The sequence below is a fragment of the Syngnathus floridae genome, chromosome 22 (assembly GCF_059516105.1).
Source record: "Syngnathus floridae isolate MCC-2025c chromosome 22, RoL_Sflo_1.0, whole genome shotgun sequence".
Taxonomy (NCBI): domain Eukaryota; kingdom Metazoa; phylum Chordata; class Actinopteri; order Syngnathiformes; family Syngnathidae; genus Syngnathus; species Syngnathus floridae.
In genome coordinates, this window is record NC_142434.1 from 5859381 (window position 1) to 5874690 (window position 15310).

A 15310-nucleotide genomic window follows, 5' to 3' on the forward strand; every position below is an offset into this window, starting at 1 on the left:
TATTTCTTTGCCTATGTTTATTTCTTTGCCTAAAACAATGCTTGAAAATAAATATATAAAAACAGTCTTCAAAAATAATTAAAAAAATGTATTTCTCGAGTATAAACATTGGGGACATTTTTACAATTTGATTGTGTTAGGTACAACAATAGCAGCTCCAAAATGAAAAATTACAGCTTTTGTTTGTTCCTGAAAGTCGAGCTGCCTTGCAAGATATCAAAGTATAACGCAAAATTTGATTTTACTTGAGCACAAAAGCTATCATTATGGATGACAGCTCATAACTCTTGTCGTCTAAACTCAATATATTATGAACAAAAAAATTGTTTCTTAAAGTTTTGAGGCTACACTTACATAAATCGGATCATAAAGATATTTTCAAGTATTTATGGTTGTTGGATACACATTATGTGATTTTAACTATACCAAATAGTGGATGCAATATACTCTCATTTGAAACGCTTTATTAGTGTTTACACTGAAGTAAACACTTCTTTGTAGCAATGTACACTTTTTGTTTTTTTCCACCCCTCTCATATTTGCATTCTTAAACCATTTAAATGTGTTTCATATGTTATACTTTACTATTTTGGCATCACATCTGAAAAGCAAATTTTCCCTCGCTATTTTTCTCCATGTGTCATTTGTCTTTGTTGTACGAACAAGCTCAACTTCATTGTGTTTGCCATTCTTCTGTTTGTCTGTTATCAGTAATGAAAAAAAAAAAGAGTTCTCTTGCATTGCACTCAAAGCACATTCCCTCGGGGGAGACCCTCATTGCCGAATCTATTATGATCACAGATTATATAATGACTCACTGGAATATGCAGCAACGCCCCAGGGTGCTCCTTGAAAAGCCTTAGGCTGTACTGAACACAGAGTTTATATAATAGATACACGACTGAATAACAACCTAATAAAAACAGTCTGCCGTGCGCCTCGCAAAGGTTCTTTGGTCATCTCTCATTTAATATTAATGCCAAAGCAGACAATATTCCAGACAACAAAGAACCACATTATTTATATCCAAACACATATTAACCTGAACAGCATGACCTTGACCCACTGTTATTGGGATTGAGAAGGTCAGGAGATTACGTGGACTGATGGGCAGAAGGCTTTGGCGATAAGAACTTCAAAAACCAGGACCACAAGAACTTGACTTCCTTTTTTTAGAAAAAAACTGTCAATGTCTTCTCATTTCTTAAGTGAGAAGAGACGTAAAGATAGGCGACAATGTTATCTCGTCATTCCACCGGCACATCAATCACAGTCTAGACTGGTAAGAATCGACCACCTCCACCTCCACAATCAATGTCCTCTACCATTGTCACCGGTACAGCAAAGATTGTCAAAGATAAGACCAAGCAAAGCCCTGCCAAATCTAACCACTATGGATGCTTTAAAATGAAAGAGGCTATTAACAAACTGACAAACACTTGCTTCTCTACTGGCTTTCTGTTTTTTCCCCTCTCGTGAGAGAGATATGGATCGAACTTTCCAATAAAGAAGAAAGGGGGTGGAGGGGTCCTACTGTGATCTGTAGATTCCTGCGAAAATCAATATTGCATTAAAACACGTCTCTGGATGAAGGATTTAACATGATGGAAGCACAAATTACAGTACATTTTCTAATCAGATATAAAATAAACAAATTTTTAAAAATTTTATATTTATTTTAATTAAAACTTTTTCTTTCTTTTATGATTTATACTGTCTTTTTTTCTAAACCGTACAGTGACAAACATGAAATGACTATTTGAACTACAACTCCCATAATCCCACGCGCTTCCGGCTTCCGGTGTTATCGCTGTAGCGGCTAAAAAAGATGGCTACGGACGCAGGGCGATACAGGGGAGCTGTCAGCAAAAACAAAGACCCCTCTGGTCTCCTCATCTCTGTCATAAGGTATTGTGTGTCACTTATTTTTATCTTATGAAGTTAAAAAATTGAGGAATGTATTTGAAGGATACTCGCGCTTATGGAAGGTCCGCTATGTTTTGTTGAAGCTCTTTTAGCATTGTCTTCCTGTGTAGCTCAGATAGATGTTTCGTTTTAATTTACATGGGAAACATTTACAATTGTTTTAATTGGAGGGATAAAACATGTCTTACATGGTAACTATATGTACATATATTTTTATATATTTTATATATTTTGTCTATGTCTTCTGTTAAATCCCGTTATAATACAATATCTGTCTGACATATTCTGTTATAAAATCCTACATGGTTTATTTGGAGTACTATTACGTTTGAGACATATAAATATTGTGTGTCTGAATATGTGAAATCTTTCCATCCATCTAGGACTTTGTCCAGCAGCGATGACGTCCAGGACAGGGAGACAGAGAAGGGTCGTCTTGAGGAGGCCTTTGAGACATGCGACCGCGACCTGGACCAGCTTATCATCCAGCACTACGCCGAGCTCACCACCGCCATCCGGACATACCAGAGCATCACGGAACGCATCACCACCTCTCGCAACAAGATCAAGCAGGTAGGAAAGGTGTCACGTTGATTGCCGTGGCGCCGCTAACGTCCCCGTCTCACACACAGGTGAAGGAGAACCTCCTGTCTTGTAAGATGCTGCTCCACTGCAAGCGGGACGAGCTGAGGAAGCTGTGGATCGAGGGCATCGAGCACAAGCATGTCCTGCAGCTCTTGGATGAGATAGAGAGTATCAAGCAGGTGCCTCAACGCCTTGAGGCTTACATGGCCAGTAAGCATTACCTCCATGCCACGGACATGCTGGTGAGTAGAGGAAAATTCTGTGGCTTTAACTTTAAAAAAGACAATAAGCGGCTAAGAATTACTAAGAAATTAAATAATAATTATGGACGTTCAATACCACTTTTTTTCAAACCAATACCTGTACGACTGTTCAATTCTTAGGTAGTCACTGAGACTGATACCAAGCACCGATACTGCCTTGTCCATCCCTTATAATAATAATAATAATAATAATAATAATAATAATAATAATAATAATAATAATAATAATAATGATAAAATCCTGGATAGCATTGTTGGGCACATTTTTGCAAATCTTCATATAAATCATGTTTTTAAATATTGGGAAATATTTTATCATTACATACTATATGTTTGTTTTTGTTTTTTATTTTAGCAACTGAAACCCCTCGTGACTTTTGTTTGCACTTGTACGCACGCAAACATGTTTATTTTTGTCACGCCTCAAAAGTTTATTCCCTACATCCTCTCATGGCACCAAAGAACCAATTTGTAACCTAAAAGCTGTTTGTGCTTTTCAGGTGTACCTGCATTCCGTTTGTTGCACATTTTGACACAGCAGACTGTGATGTCTCTTTCCCTTCTCCTGTTCTCCCACGCATCCTTCCTTTCGACTTTGGAAATAATTAGTCTACCCGAATACACTTATCTACAGGAGGGAGGGGTGGGTGGGGAGAAGTGGGACGATGGCGGACACAAAAGAAGCGTGAAAATCCGCTTTGGCGCCGGCGGAACGCAGCGGAACTTCCTTCCAACCTGCGCCGGGTTGGCCGCTTTGACGCGTTTTGAAAAGGAGTCGAGAGTTCAAAGTCAGTCGGACTTTGATTTCATTGATCTGGAATGTTAGAAAAGAGTCGGCGCGAAGGTAAAAAGACCTCTAGACTTCCAAATATTCATAAGTCACAGATATAATTTCCTTCCTTGGTCTTACCTCCAAAGAGGTGGATTAACTGCAAATAAAATTGTGTGTGTGTGTGTTTGAGTGAGGCTTATCTCTAAGGGTTGTCAATTAGAATTCAGGCTGTGTTCTCTCCTCTTCTGAACGGCGGTCCTAAGCCCCGTGGTGCTGGATAAAAAAAACGCCTTCTTTTCCTTCTTTTTAATATATTGTTTTCCAAGATATGAATTTTACTTTTCTAAACTTTTATTAAAGGGCAAGTCTGCTATTCTTGCGCAATCATACAGAGATAATAAATACATTCATTTAAAACTATGAGGCTCCTCCCACTTTTGTAAATATCTCATACAAATATTGTTAATTTCTTATTACAGATAGTTTTTTTTTTCTTTATGAACAGTTGACGGACGAAGAAAGCACTGGCGGAGCTAGTGGCGGGGCTGCGGGGCACTGCCTCCCCCTAAAATGTGCTTGAACCCCCCCGTCCGCCAGATGTGTATATCTGATAAAAGTTTTTTTCTGAATAATTTGTACAATTTAATAATAAATAAATAAATAAATATATATATAATATATATATATATATATATAATATATATATAATATATATATATATATATATATATATATATAATTTAAAAAAAAAGATGAGGTAAGTCGTAATAGTCATTTCACACACAGTCACACTAGTTGAATTTTCAACTAAAATGTCACTGAATCGATTTCAAGTTAATAAATCGTTGAGTATGCTAGTTCTTTATCAACTTTGTTTCAAAACATACTTTTGGGCCATTTTAAGATGAGTCAGATGATTCTGAACACAATCAAATGCTTCCGACGTCTCCCCCATGTTGTTCAGGTGTCGGCCGTGGAGTCGCTGGAGGGCCCCCTGCTGCAGGTGGAGGGTCTGGGCGACCTGCGCCTGGAGCTTCACAGTAAGAAGCTCAACATCCACCTGGTGCTCATCGACGAGCTCCATCGTCACCTCTACATCAAGTCCACCAGTCGTCTGGGACACAAGAACAAGGACAAAAACGCAGCGCGCCTTCTAGGGTAATAATCCATATTTTCTTCTTCTACTTTTATCAGTTCACTTTGTGCAGTTTGGACTTTTTAAAGTTTCATTAGTACCCCAGACAATATGATTGCGTAATCATAGCAATGCATCTTCCTTCCTACATTATTTGTGTGTCAAAATGTATCTTTCAAAGTGGTGCTTTCATTATAAGTTCAAAAGAGTGCCAGTTGCCAATTATTTCCTATATGGACACCAGTCCAATTACTGACACACAAAAATATATATATTTTCCCAAGGAATGCCCTCCAGATGACCAACTAGTGCGACTGTTCCATACACAGCGGTAAAATATATTAGGGGTAATGCAGCACAGCGATTTTGTTTTGTTTACGCGTTTCAGGCATAGCGTGCGTGGGCGCAGTAATTACAGTGCCAGCGAGATACAGTGATTTATTACGAAGGGTCAGTCTGTGACAAGCGCCGGTGTCCCCTAACAACAAACCCGGCCGTCGTACAACCGCGCCCACTTAGCCAGCCGGCACTGTGTTTACACCGGGTGGACTTTAAAGGGCCTAAATTGCTCCCACCTCCAGCTTAAGGTGTGATAAGTAGCTCATTGGGAGGCAGTCGCTAGTCCCCACACAGATGCAAGGCAGCGGGGTTAAACAATAGATTGACGCTGTTAGCAAGGGGGCTAACAGCCGGGTGGGATTGTTTTGGCCGCTAATGCGCCGCTTCCTGTTTGAGACATTTTGTGCTCTTTAGGTCTGGGGGTAAAGACGCGTCTCCCATGCCGGCGTTGGACGTCAGCAGCCTTTCCACCCCACGGAAGCTTCTGGATTCGTCGCAGTTCAGCACGCCGGGATCAAGCAGTGGTGAATATGCATTTAGGCAGAACAATTTTTGATCTATTGATTTCCTAAATATAATATATAATGTTATAGTTTGTGGAATTTAATTAAGCAGTAAAATCCAAATGGCTGCCATTTTGTCTGTTCTAATATCACCTGACCAAACCCCAAAGCAGGTGAGTCTTGATTGGCTGTTACCTGACTCCATTTTCAGTCAACATCAAATGGCAAAATGGCTGCCCCCTCAGATGGACTTTGCTGCTTAATTCAAACTCCACAAATGTAATATTAATATGTAATAACATATAAGTAGGTGCGCAAAGATCATAATATTGTAATAAAATTTTAGACTTGACTTCCCCTTTAATCGTTCTGCCCGACCACTCTCACGATATAAAAAGTGACCTGCTCAGTGCAGTTTGTGACCATGCTGATATTAATGCTAATGGCGTCATTAGCATCTCCATTTGCATGTCATTATGGGTTTGCGTTAGCAACCCGAGTACACTATTAAAACATGCGAAGTTTGCCTCATTTCACACCACACGTTTGTCACAACACGCTTCAGCCACCACCGCCATCGTAGTGTGCGTTTCCCTCGCCGACATCATAATCATCTTGTCCGCCTTTATCTGCGTCGTTTGTCATCCGCCGTCGCTGTCATCGCAGCAGGGGGGGTAGCGACGGCGGCGCTGGTAGCGCTGGTAGCGTTGGTGGGCGGCGAGCATTTGTAACGCTTAAACCGGAACCACAAGAACAAAAATGAGAATTTAATGAAAAAAATGTCGAGAGCAATAAGTTTGTGTCATGCATGCTTGGGTTTTTATGAGTTTCTCTGTGCATAGTTTTTAGTAACAAACATTTTGTGCATCTCATTATTAACATGTTTGTTTTTCTCGCAGTTCTATGCATTGTTTATTCTTCCAGGATTTTTTTTTTCTACGCTTCATTTTGTTTTCATCACCATGACAACCGGCAAGTGGCGCTAGGTTGTTGCAACTAGCTTCGGCTTCTTCTTCGACAAAGTCGCTTGAAAGAGGCTTTGGATGTTCATCTAGCCAATCTGCTCAGTCACATTGTGGAGATAATTGGTTTAAAAAAAAAAAAAGGCAAACATTGTGACCATCTAAGAAAACAGCACGCTGGCCATGAGCTCACATCCGCACAATTTCCCGCTAATAAATACATTTTTATTCGGCACGGTCACCCCTGCAGGGCAAAGCGGTAAAAGCTACACCCGCAAATTTGTCCAAATTATTCAAAGAAACCGACAATTAGCAGGCCCGCAGGCGATAAAGTGCCTGCGCTAATAGCTGCGGTTCGCGGCGCAGCAGCCCGCCTCCATCAGTGGCTTAAGCGCGCCGTTTTGCCTAATAGCATTAGAACACCTCATTTGCAGCTAGTAATTGTCATAATTATTACAAAAAACTACGACTGAAACGGGGAGAAGAGGCGAAGGCGACCCAAAGTACATTAACTTGCCATAAACATTAACTCCCCCTAACATGCTCTGACGGGAAATTCGGGACCATCTGATCTCGTGAAAATCAAAGTCTGGCTAATTTGGTGAAGTCGTATTCTATTTTTATGTATCGGCTTTGGTGTCTTGCGTTATTAAGAAGCTTTCTCCTCTGTTTTGTCGGGTCCCTCTTATTATATAAAAGCCTCGAGATCCACTTTCTTGTGATTTAACACATCGAATAGGAACGCAATTTCATCTCAGAGGCTCGTATCTTTTTATGCAGGAGATCAAAGGCAACCGTAGGGATTTTCTTTTCTTGCTGTTTAAAAATAATCATGTCTTAAGCTACGTGGGTTTCCCCTCCAGTGCGTGACTTTCAACAAGACGTGCGGGAGTCGAACCAATTAGACCTCCCCGAGGTGGACCCGGAGGAGAACAGCGCAAAGTTCATGGGCATCCTGATAAAGGTACATGCGAGGAACATGACAGGATCGACCTGTTTGATTGCTCTGTAACCTACAATAAACTTTCACCATGGTTCCTCCTGTCAGGCTCTGGCCAAGCTGAAGAAAATCCCAGAGACCATTAAAGCGATTATGGAACGGCTGGAGCCGGAGCTGAAGCAGATAGTGAAGAGGTCCACGACGCAGATTGCAGACCATGCCTATCAGAGAGGGGAGAACCTTGCTCAGGAGACACAACCGAGGTACGATTTTTTTTTTTTTTGGGTCAATTTTGTACAGTGTGTTTTTTGCGGCAATCCTTGACAATCATAATTTTTGCGGTTCAACAAAAAAACAATATTGATATTGTAAATGGAGCACATCTGTAGATGTTCGGCGCTCAATCGCATCAATTTTTCATTGGACTGTTAAAAAAAAAAAAAAAATCCCTCAGTGGCATTGTTTGTGTGACATCAATGCTACATGATTGCTTTTGCGTCCGATATTTCCGAATCAGTCAGACGCTCGTCCAAGTGTGAAACAACGCAAAAGGCCATCGTTGAAGTCCTACCTGTCATGAAGCTTGCCAACAACTACTTTAAACCTTGACAATTCACAGTTTAACACAACCCATCCAATCTCCCACCTGCGCTAACGGACGACATCTTAAAAGCGCGCACGTTTCTCCTCGCTCGGCCTACCGCAGGTCTCAGTCCAGTGATCCCGGACCGCTAAAGAGCAGCGTCTCACCTCCTGTCAAGGTTGCTCTCCAGCGGGCCCGTCTGCCTCCGACTCTTCTTGTTTTCTGCTCGATCCCATCCGACCTCGCAATGCATTAGGCCGCCCCCGTCGGTCTGCGAGTGTGTGAGTGCTTAACACCGCGTTTGCACGTGCGCCGCTTTGTCTGCAAGCGCATTCCAATTCCTCCACACGCTCTCTTCCATTTAAAGTCAAGTCAGGTTGCCATGGAAACTCCATCCGGTGTACCACTCGTCGTGGGGAACAATGGCGTTGTTATTGCACTCTCTGTTTTACAGCTATTACAGAGATACTTGGTTCAGATCCCAAGGTATTAGTTAAAATAGACAATTGGACCATTGAGTGTGATTGTCATGATCACGTGAAGAATTCTTTAATTTGTTGACGCAATGGCACACAACACTGGACTAGAAAAATAATCCAATTCATACATTTTAGTGTTTTTAGTTATTTGGGCACAAGCTCAGAGCTCCTATTTGCACTATTTTTAAAGTAATGTAACCTGTGCCCCCCCCTGGATTGTCTTTGAATGTCTTGTCCTTGCAGTGAAAGCAAAAAGTGTGTTTGAAAGCATTAGCACTTGTGGCTACTTCCTGTTTAGTAGGTCAGATTCAAGGACGCGTGCAACTGCTAATGTGAAGTTAATTTTTTTTAGGTACTCGCGATTACGTTCAAATGTATTGCTACAATTTTTGACTGGTCAATATGTTTGAACAAAGTCGTAAATACACTCGTACGTACTCACAAATACGTTCGAACGTACTCGCAAATATATTCGATTGTACTTCTAAGCTAAATGCTAAACGTAGCATTTTTAAGTTATTGACTACTAAAATGGACTTTAAATTTCCCATTATGTTAAATACTGTAGACATGAAAAAGAAATAGTATGGACTGTAAATGTTCAGTAGATAAATCAATTAATCCAAATTAGAAACGTTATTCGAATGGACCAAACTGGCGGATTTGTTTTAACTCATTCACTACCATTGACAGCTACAGACGTCAAAGTTCCATTTTTAACTGTGTTGGCAGTTAACGAGTTAATGACTCAAGAAACTTCTTTCCTGGTGCTCTTTGTTGCCCCCTCCACAGTCTTCTGCTCGAGCTGCTGGAGCTCCTTTTTGACAAGTTCAAGGCAGTGTGGCAGGCGCACAGCGTGGTGTTGGCCCACCTGCAGCGCATCGCCGTACAGTGCCCGAGCAGCGCCTACGAGGAGGGCATCAAGCTGTACGAGCAGGCCGACGTTTCTGCCAAGATCCAGACTGTGCTGCAGGTCAGAATTAAGTTCAAGAAAGTTAAAATTACATTTTTTATTTATTACGTCTTAGCGGGTTGACCTATCATGAGTCTTACCGATTCTATATAATCTTCATTCCGATACCTGTTGTTAATCTTCTCATTAGGGATGAGCGAGTATTCGATACTTAGTTAAAAGTATCGAGTAGTCACAGCGACGGTCGATACCATCCTTTCGCTGTTTTATTATGAGTAGTTTTTTTTCTCTCCAGTAAACAAGCTACAAATATAAAAAAAGAACTGTCAATCTCTCCACTTGCTGTTGATTATTTTGTCCCTTCCTTGTTTGCGTTGTCACAGGAGTATCTCAATTTCCCAACACGTCGCGCGCATGTCTTTAATTTCCTCTTTAATCTCATCACTGCCGACAATCACCGAGCGGCATAGAGTGGGAATTAAAATTAGTTCTGCTTTTTTAGTGCCTCTGTAGAATTTTATTGGACGCCGTGATGGATCTTATCTCACAACAGGATGCAGTTGTGGTTGTTGTGATGGTGAATTGCGATTTTCGCGGGTCTTGATAAGGAGGACTTTTGGAATACCTATGACACACTTTTATTGATTTCAGTTTTGGAGTTTTATTGTTGCAGTTGTTTTTTTTTTTTACTTTTCCTCATTTTTTGTTTTCAATTGAGTTTTGAAGGTCAAAGTTCACACTAATAGGTTGCATTGTTGTTTCGCAAAACACCTGGCATTTGCACAAGGATGTGTAGACTTTTTACACCCATTGTACACTAGATGGCTTGGTGACCTATTTTGCTTTTTTTTTTTTTTTTGGGGCACCTCAGCCAACATTTTGAGTAGTTGTTGTGAAAAATGTACCCGAGTCACCGTTTGTTCATCTCTGCTCGCAGTTTGGATTCAATTTGCATTCAGGCCTTTTCAACTCTTTAGCTGCTCTTCAAAGTTGTCTGCTTTTTTGGAGATCACACAGCAGCATCAAGAGCGAGCTTCTTAGATGTGGACTCCGCTTTGATAAATCCTCTCTTTCTCCCCACTGTGATTTTCCTTTTCTTCCAGGATATCTTTTTGACACATTGCACCTATTTATACCCGTCACAACGCTCCGTCGTTACTTCCTAATCTCGTTTCCTGATCACGTTTGATTTTGTTCCCATTCATATCTCTCGTCGTTAAATGATTATTTAACTGCGGTGAATTAAATCAACAGGAGGTACGTTTGTTTTAATGTGTAGAGAAAAATTAATACAAGAACGTCTTTGCTCCAAATATGCATATCAGCCGAGTGAAAACGAGGCAAATTGAACTGCCAGCAAGGGCATGTGGAAGACATTCTCTTTTAATTAGATATGAAGAACAACGTCGCTACCTTGTTCACGTCCAACATTTTAATCAATGTGTCACATTTATTCTCCTCGTATTTACGTTTTTGCCCGAGCGCGCTGACAACTGCTCCTCTTCATCACATCCGATCGCCCCGCCCGGCATCTGCCACAACAATCCCACTGGAGACTTGATAGGAAAAAAAAAGAATTATATGGAATGTTTTTGCAGACAATCTCTTGTTGTCGTGCGCTGCGATGTGATCGACCGTGTAAACACTGATGCTGTTTGTATGCTTCGCATATATACGTTATTCTCCCGATCGGATAGATTTTTCTGTCACTTGCCGTACAAGAGTTTTGTTGACTACCAAACTCATTCTGCTGTGACAATAGAAAATATATTTGAGCTGTGTTCAAATAAAAAAAACACTTTATTTGACATTTTATTTTCTAAGTTGCCAAGAAGGCCTCCATAAAAAAAATCGACAATATCTTTATCATGGGATTATTCACTCAAGCTTCGATTCGATTTTCAGTTTCCGATTTTGATTTGATTGTTTTAAAATCTTTTTTTTTTTTTTTTTTTTTAAAAGACTAATTTTACAACCAAATATGTTTTTGTTTTAACATGCATTTTTTTCTCTGTTACGTTTTTGTAACTTTGTGGAAAAAGACCTTGAAAATGACGATTTAATCATCATCATCGGTTTAAAGTCAACTTTCCAGACTGCCGCTGCGTTGGACTGGTTTCTCAATAATGCTTTCTTCCACCGGGGGCGGTCCATGGCCATCTTGTGGTTGAGAGTCCTATATTTATCCACGATTTAATGAAAGTTGAAATTGATTCTCAATGAATCGTTACCATCCTAGTTTTTAGGTAAATTGCAATTGAAAATTTGGGTTCAACAAACAAAACATTGGGCGTATCAATGCAACTAGTGCAAAACAGTTAGTCTGTTGCCATGTACCGTATTTTCCGGACTATAACGCGCATCTAAAAACCTAAAATTTTCTCAAAAGCCGACAGTGCGCCTTATAGTCCGGTGCGCCTTATATATGGACCAAATTCCTAAATTTAAACTGGCCCGAAGCATTGTGTCATGAAATCAATCATAAGTGGCCCGCTGAAGACTATGAATCATGAATCAAAAAGACTATCGATCATTATTTTATGATTATAAAGTAATTTGTTGCGTCTGAAGTTGAAATAAGAAAGATAAAATGGTGAAGGATTTGATATGGATTAAAAATCTGCCATGATGCATTGATGTTGCGCCTTATAGCCTGGTGCGCCTTATATAAGGACAAAGATTTAAAATGCGCCATTCATTGAAGGTGCGCCTTTTCGTCCGATGCGCCTTATAGTCCGGAAAATACGGTAAATAGAATATTAATATTTGCCCTGGCCATAGTGCATTTTCATTGGAAATTGAAAAATAATAAATTAATAACCGCCACCTGTCCCGCTTCCTCTTGACCCCTTTCTTGACTTTCCTTCAAGTTCTCTCATCAGCAATGTGTTCATCATTCATTTCCTGCCCTGTAATCACCTGCTCCTTCTCAACTTTATCTCCGGCCCACCGCGTGTCTCTTTCTCGTTGCCGTCCGGTTAATTGCCTCCAAAGTTCACGCTGTCAGCGGGCTAATGCAATTTAAGTAGGGTCGGAGACCCTTCTTCTTCTTCTTCATTGCGTTGACATTTATTTCCTATCTCTTTGGTGGTTGCAGGTAAATAGGGCGAGAGGCGGGTTACCATATAAACTCATCATTAGTAATTAATTCAGTGATGGGATTAAAAGCAGCGTGAGACAAGTAGCAAACGGTGCCATACAGCGATCACCGTGACACCTATAGAGGTTTACTTTCAAATAAAATCTACATGTTTCTATTACGTGCTCACGGATGCTGTGACGGCTTCGCATTGCATGGTGACAGAGTTGCTCTTTTGCCACGTTAATTACATCATTACGGGCGGGACAGATCTCCATCTGCCCGGCCATTAGTCCTGTGCCATTCTTGGTCCGACCCGCACCGCGCCGCCGAATTAGACACAGGGCTAAATGGGCCCCTGCTAAATTATGGGGCCATTTGATACGTTGGTGGCGCTATTTCGGAGCATATGTATCGCACACCAGGTCGAAGATGGGGACAAGGGAGGGAGAAAATAGAACGATTTTGAAAAATGAGAGGTGACGGGCGCAAGCGAGGATAGAATGATGGAGTAGAGGAAGTTAACTTTTCTTAGTCGGACAAGATTTGCAGTGGGTTCGTCCTATTGTTAGAAGTTGATAAGATTTTTATGAAGCATGATAAGACAGTGACGAATTTGGCTATGGATCATTAGCTAAAAGAAGGACACAGTCTCAGTCAGTTGTCTTCTGTAGAAAAGTTTGTTTGATTCTTCCCAATTGTTTAAAATTAGTGATATTGGAGGTGTCAAGACTAATCGATTAATTGTCAAATTAATCGCCTCGTATCATAATAACCGAGTAATCGTTTGAGCCACCATTTTACCTAAAGATTGTCCAAAAGATTTCAAGCTCTCAAAAATAATAATTCTCAGATTTCTGTTGTCCTTCATGAAAGCAGACTGATTTATCTTTTGTGTTTGATCAAAATAAGGTATTTGAAAACATCTGCTTTTACTTTGGAGATTAATTATTAATTTTTTAAAATTAATTATTTCTTTGTTGTGGGGTATTGGTGAACTGTTGTTATCAAAATAATCGGTTAATAAACAGTAAATAAACAGTAATGCAAGAAAACATTTTTTTCAATACACTTTGATGCAAATAAAATTGTATCCGATTATTTGATTAATTGGTGGAATAATTGATAGAATAACCAACTCTACAAATATTTGATAGTGACAACCTGAAATAATCTTGAAGCAGACATTGACTTGTTTAGACACTTGAAAATTGTTTATTTATTTCAATTAATTAAAAAAATTAATACAATTTTGTTTTGTTTAAATCATTGTCTCTGTTGACCAGGTGCTGCTGATGGAGTACTTGGACGTGAAGAACAGCCGCAGCGCTACGGAGCCATCAGCCCAGCTCACCTATGCTAGCACGGGCAGCGAATTTGCTGCTTTTTTCGCCAAGAAGAAACCGCAGCGTGCCAAGCAGTCACTATTCAAGTAAGGGCCACGCACATTACGGGCGTACCGTATTTTTCTGACTATGAAACACAGTCTCAATGAACAAATCTATTTTTGGAAGTTTCCATATGTAGTATCGAGAGCATCCAGTTATAAGGCGCACCGGGTTAAATGTGTCACCTAAAGTCCAGTAATGGGGGTAATATAATGTGTGCCCTGAGACCTTTAGAGCTAGTTAAAGTTTCATTTCCATGCCTCTTAGGTTTGAATCGTCATCCCATGCCATCAGCATGAGTGCCTACTTGAGAGAGCAGAGACGGGAACTCTATAGCAAAAGCGGAGAGCTGCAAGGTGAGGAGCTTGTTTGATCATGAGAGTGTTGATGATCATCTGGGACGGTGAAAAGTGTGAAAAGTCGTGCAAAATGGGATGAAATTTTGAGAAATATCAACATTTTGAGAACAGCTTGGGTGGAGGTGATTGACTTTTGAATTTTAAAACTTGTTTTATCGATTTTAGTTTCACAAATTTTGTTTGTGTTCGTTGAATTTATTAACTTTGGAACAGATTGAACAAAAAATGTAGTCGAACCTCAATTGGGTTCATGAGCTCATTTGTAACCTGAAGCGTTCATAAATCAAGGTGATGTTTCCCATTAAAATGAATGGAAATACAGTTAATTTGTCCCAGCTTCAAAACGAAGTTATACTTGGCTTTTTTAATCAATGGTTAAAAATAAATATAATGGATAATATAAATAAATAAAAATGCACTATAAAGAAATAAAACACGCTCAATTAGGCTAACAAGAACATTCTGTTTCAAGTATTTGCAATCTGTATTTCTTGTCTAATCAATAATTCATTCGTTGATTTTGGCATACCGATCCAGTTAAAGTTGTTTTTTTCTGAAGAAGCAAACACGGTCCATTCGCTAGTCCATTCCAAGACTGTTCGTATATTCAAAATAGTCTGGGGCGGCTGTAACTGTTCGTGTTTAGCCTGCTTATTAGTAAAAATCAGACTCCAATAAAATGATAAAAAGACTCTCCAGAATGGGCCCGGGAACGGGACGCAAGGGAGCACAGATAGCACCTGGACAAAGCGGGTCGAGATGTAACACTCTGAAAAAGAAAGCGATAGCAGGGTGACTTTGCAGAATACACCCACCGAGACAGACCTTCAAAACCCTCACACACACACACATGTCCACACACACTCAGCAGTGAATGAGCAAGCTGCACAGTCAGACCCTGGAGAATCAAAGCTGCTCTATTGCTCCTACATCTTCTCTCTCGGACTCGCCATCTCTTTGCCCGTGACCTTGAGGTTTCACTCTGCGGCGCTGTTTGCCCGCAGCCACTCCTACCTTCACACCGAAGCCCCTGTGGAGAATGAAACACTGGGGAAAAAAAAAAGGCAAAGAGGAAAGCTCTTTT

At 40.3% G+C, this 15310-nt stretch overlaps 1 protein-coding gene across 1 annotated transcript in view; it reads left to right on the forward strand.

Moving 5' to 3' along the window:
- The first annotated feature begins 1790 nt into the window (after positions 1-1790).
- exoc4 (exocyst complex component 4) overlaps positions 1791-15310 on the forward strand; it is a 56879-nt gene continuing 43359 nt past the window's right edge. The window contains exons 1-10 of the mRNA XM_088366599.1: positions 1791-1908; positions 2310-2499; positions 2559-2753; positions 4511-4704; positions 5435-5544; positions 7349-7449; positions 7534-7688; positions 9280-9460; positions 13766-13911; positions 14135-14223. Of these exons, the coding sequence (XP_088222725.1) occupies positions 1829-1908; positions 2310-2499; positions 2559-2753; positions 4511-4704; positions 5435-5544; positions 7349-7449; positions 7534-7688; positions 9280-9460; positions 13766-13911; positions 14135-14223 (1441 nt within the window). The 5' untranslated portion in view covers positions 1791-1828. The remainder of the gene's footprint in view (positions 1909-2309; positions 2500-2558; positions 2754-4510; positions 4705-5434; positions 5545-7348; positions 7450-7533; positions 7689-9279; positions 9461-13765; positions 13912-14134; positions 14224-15310) is intronic.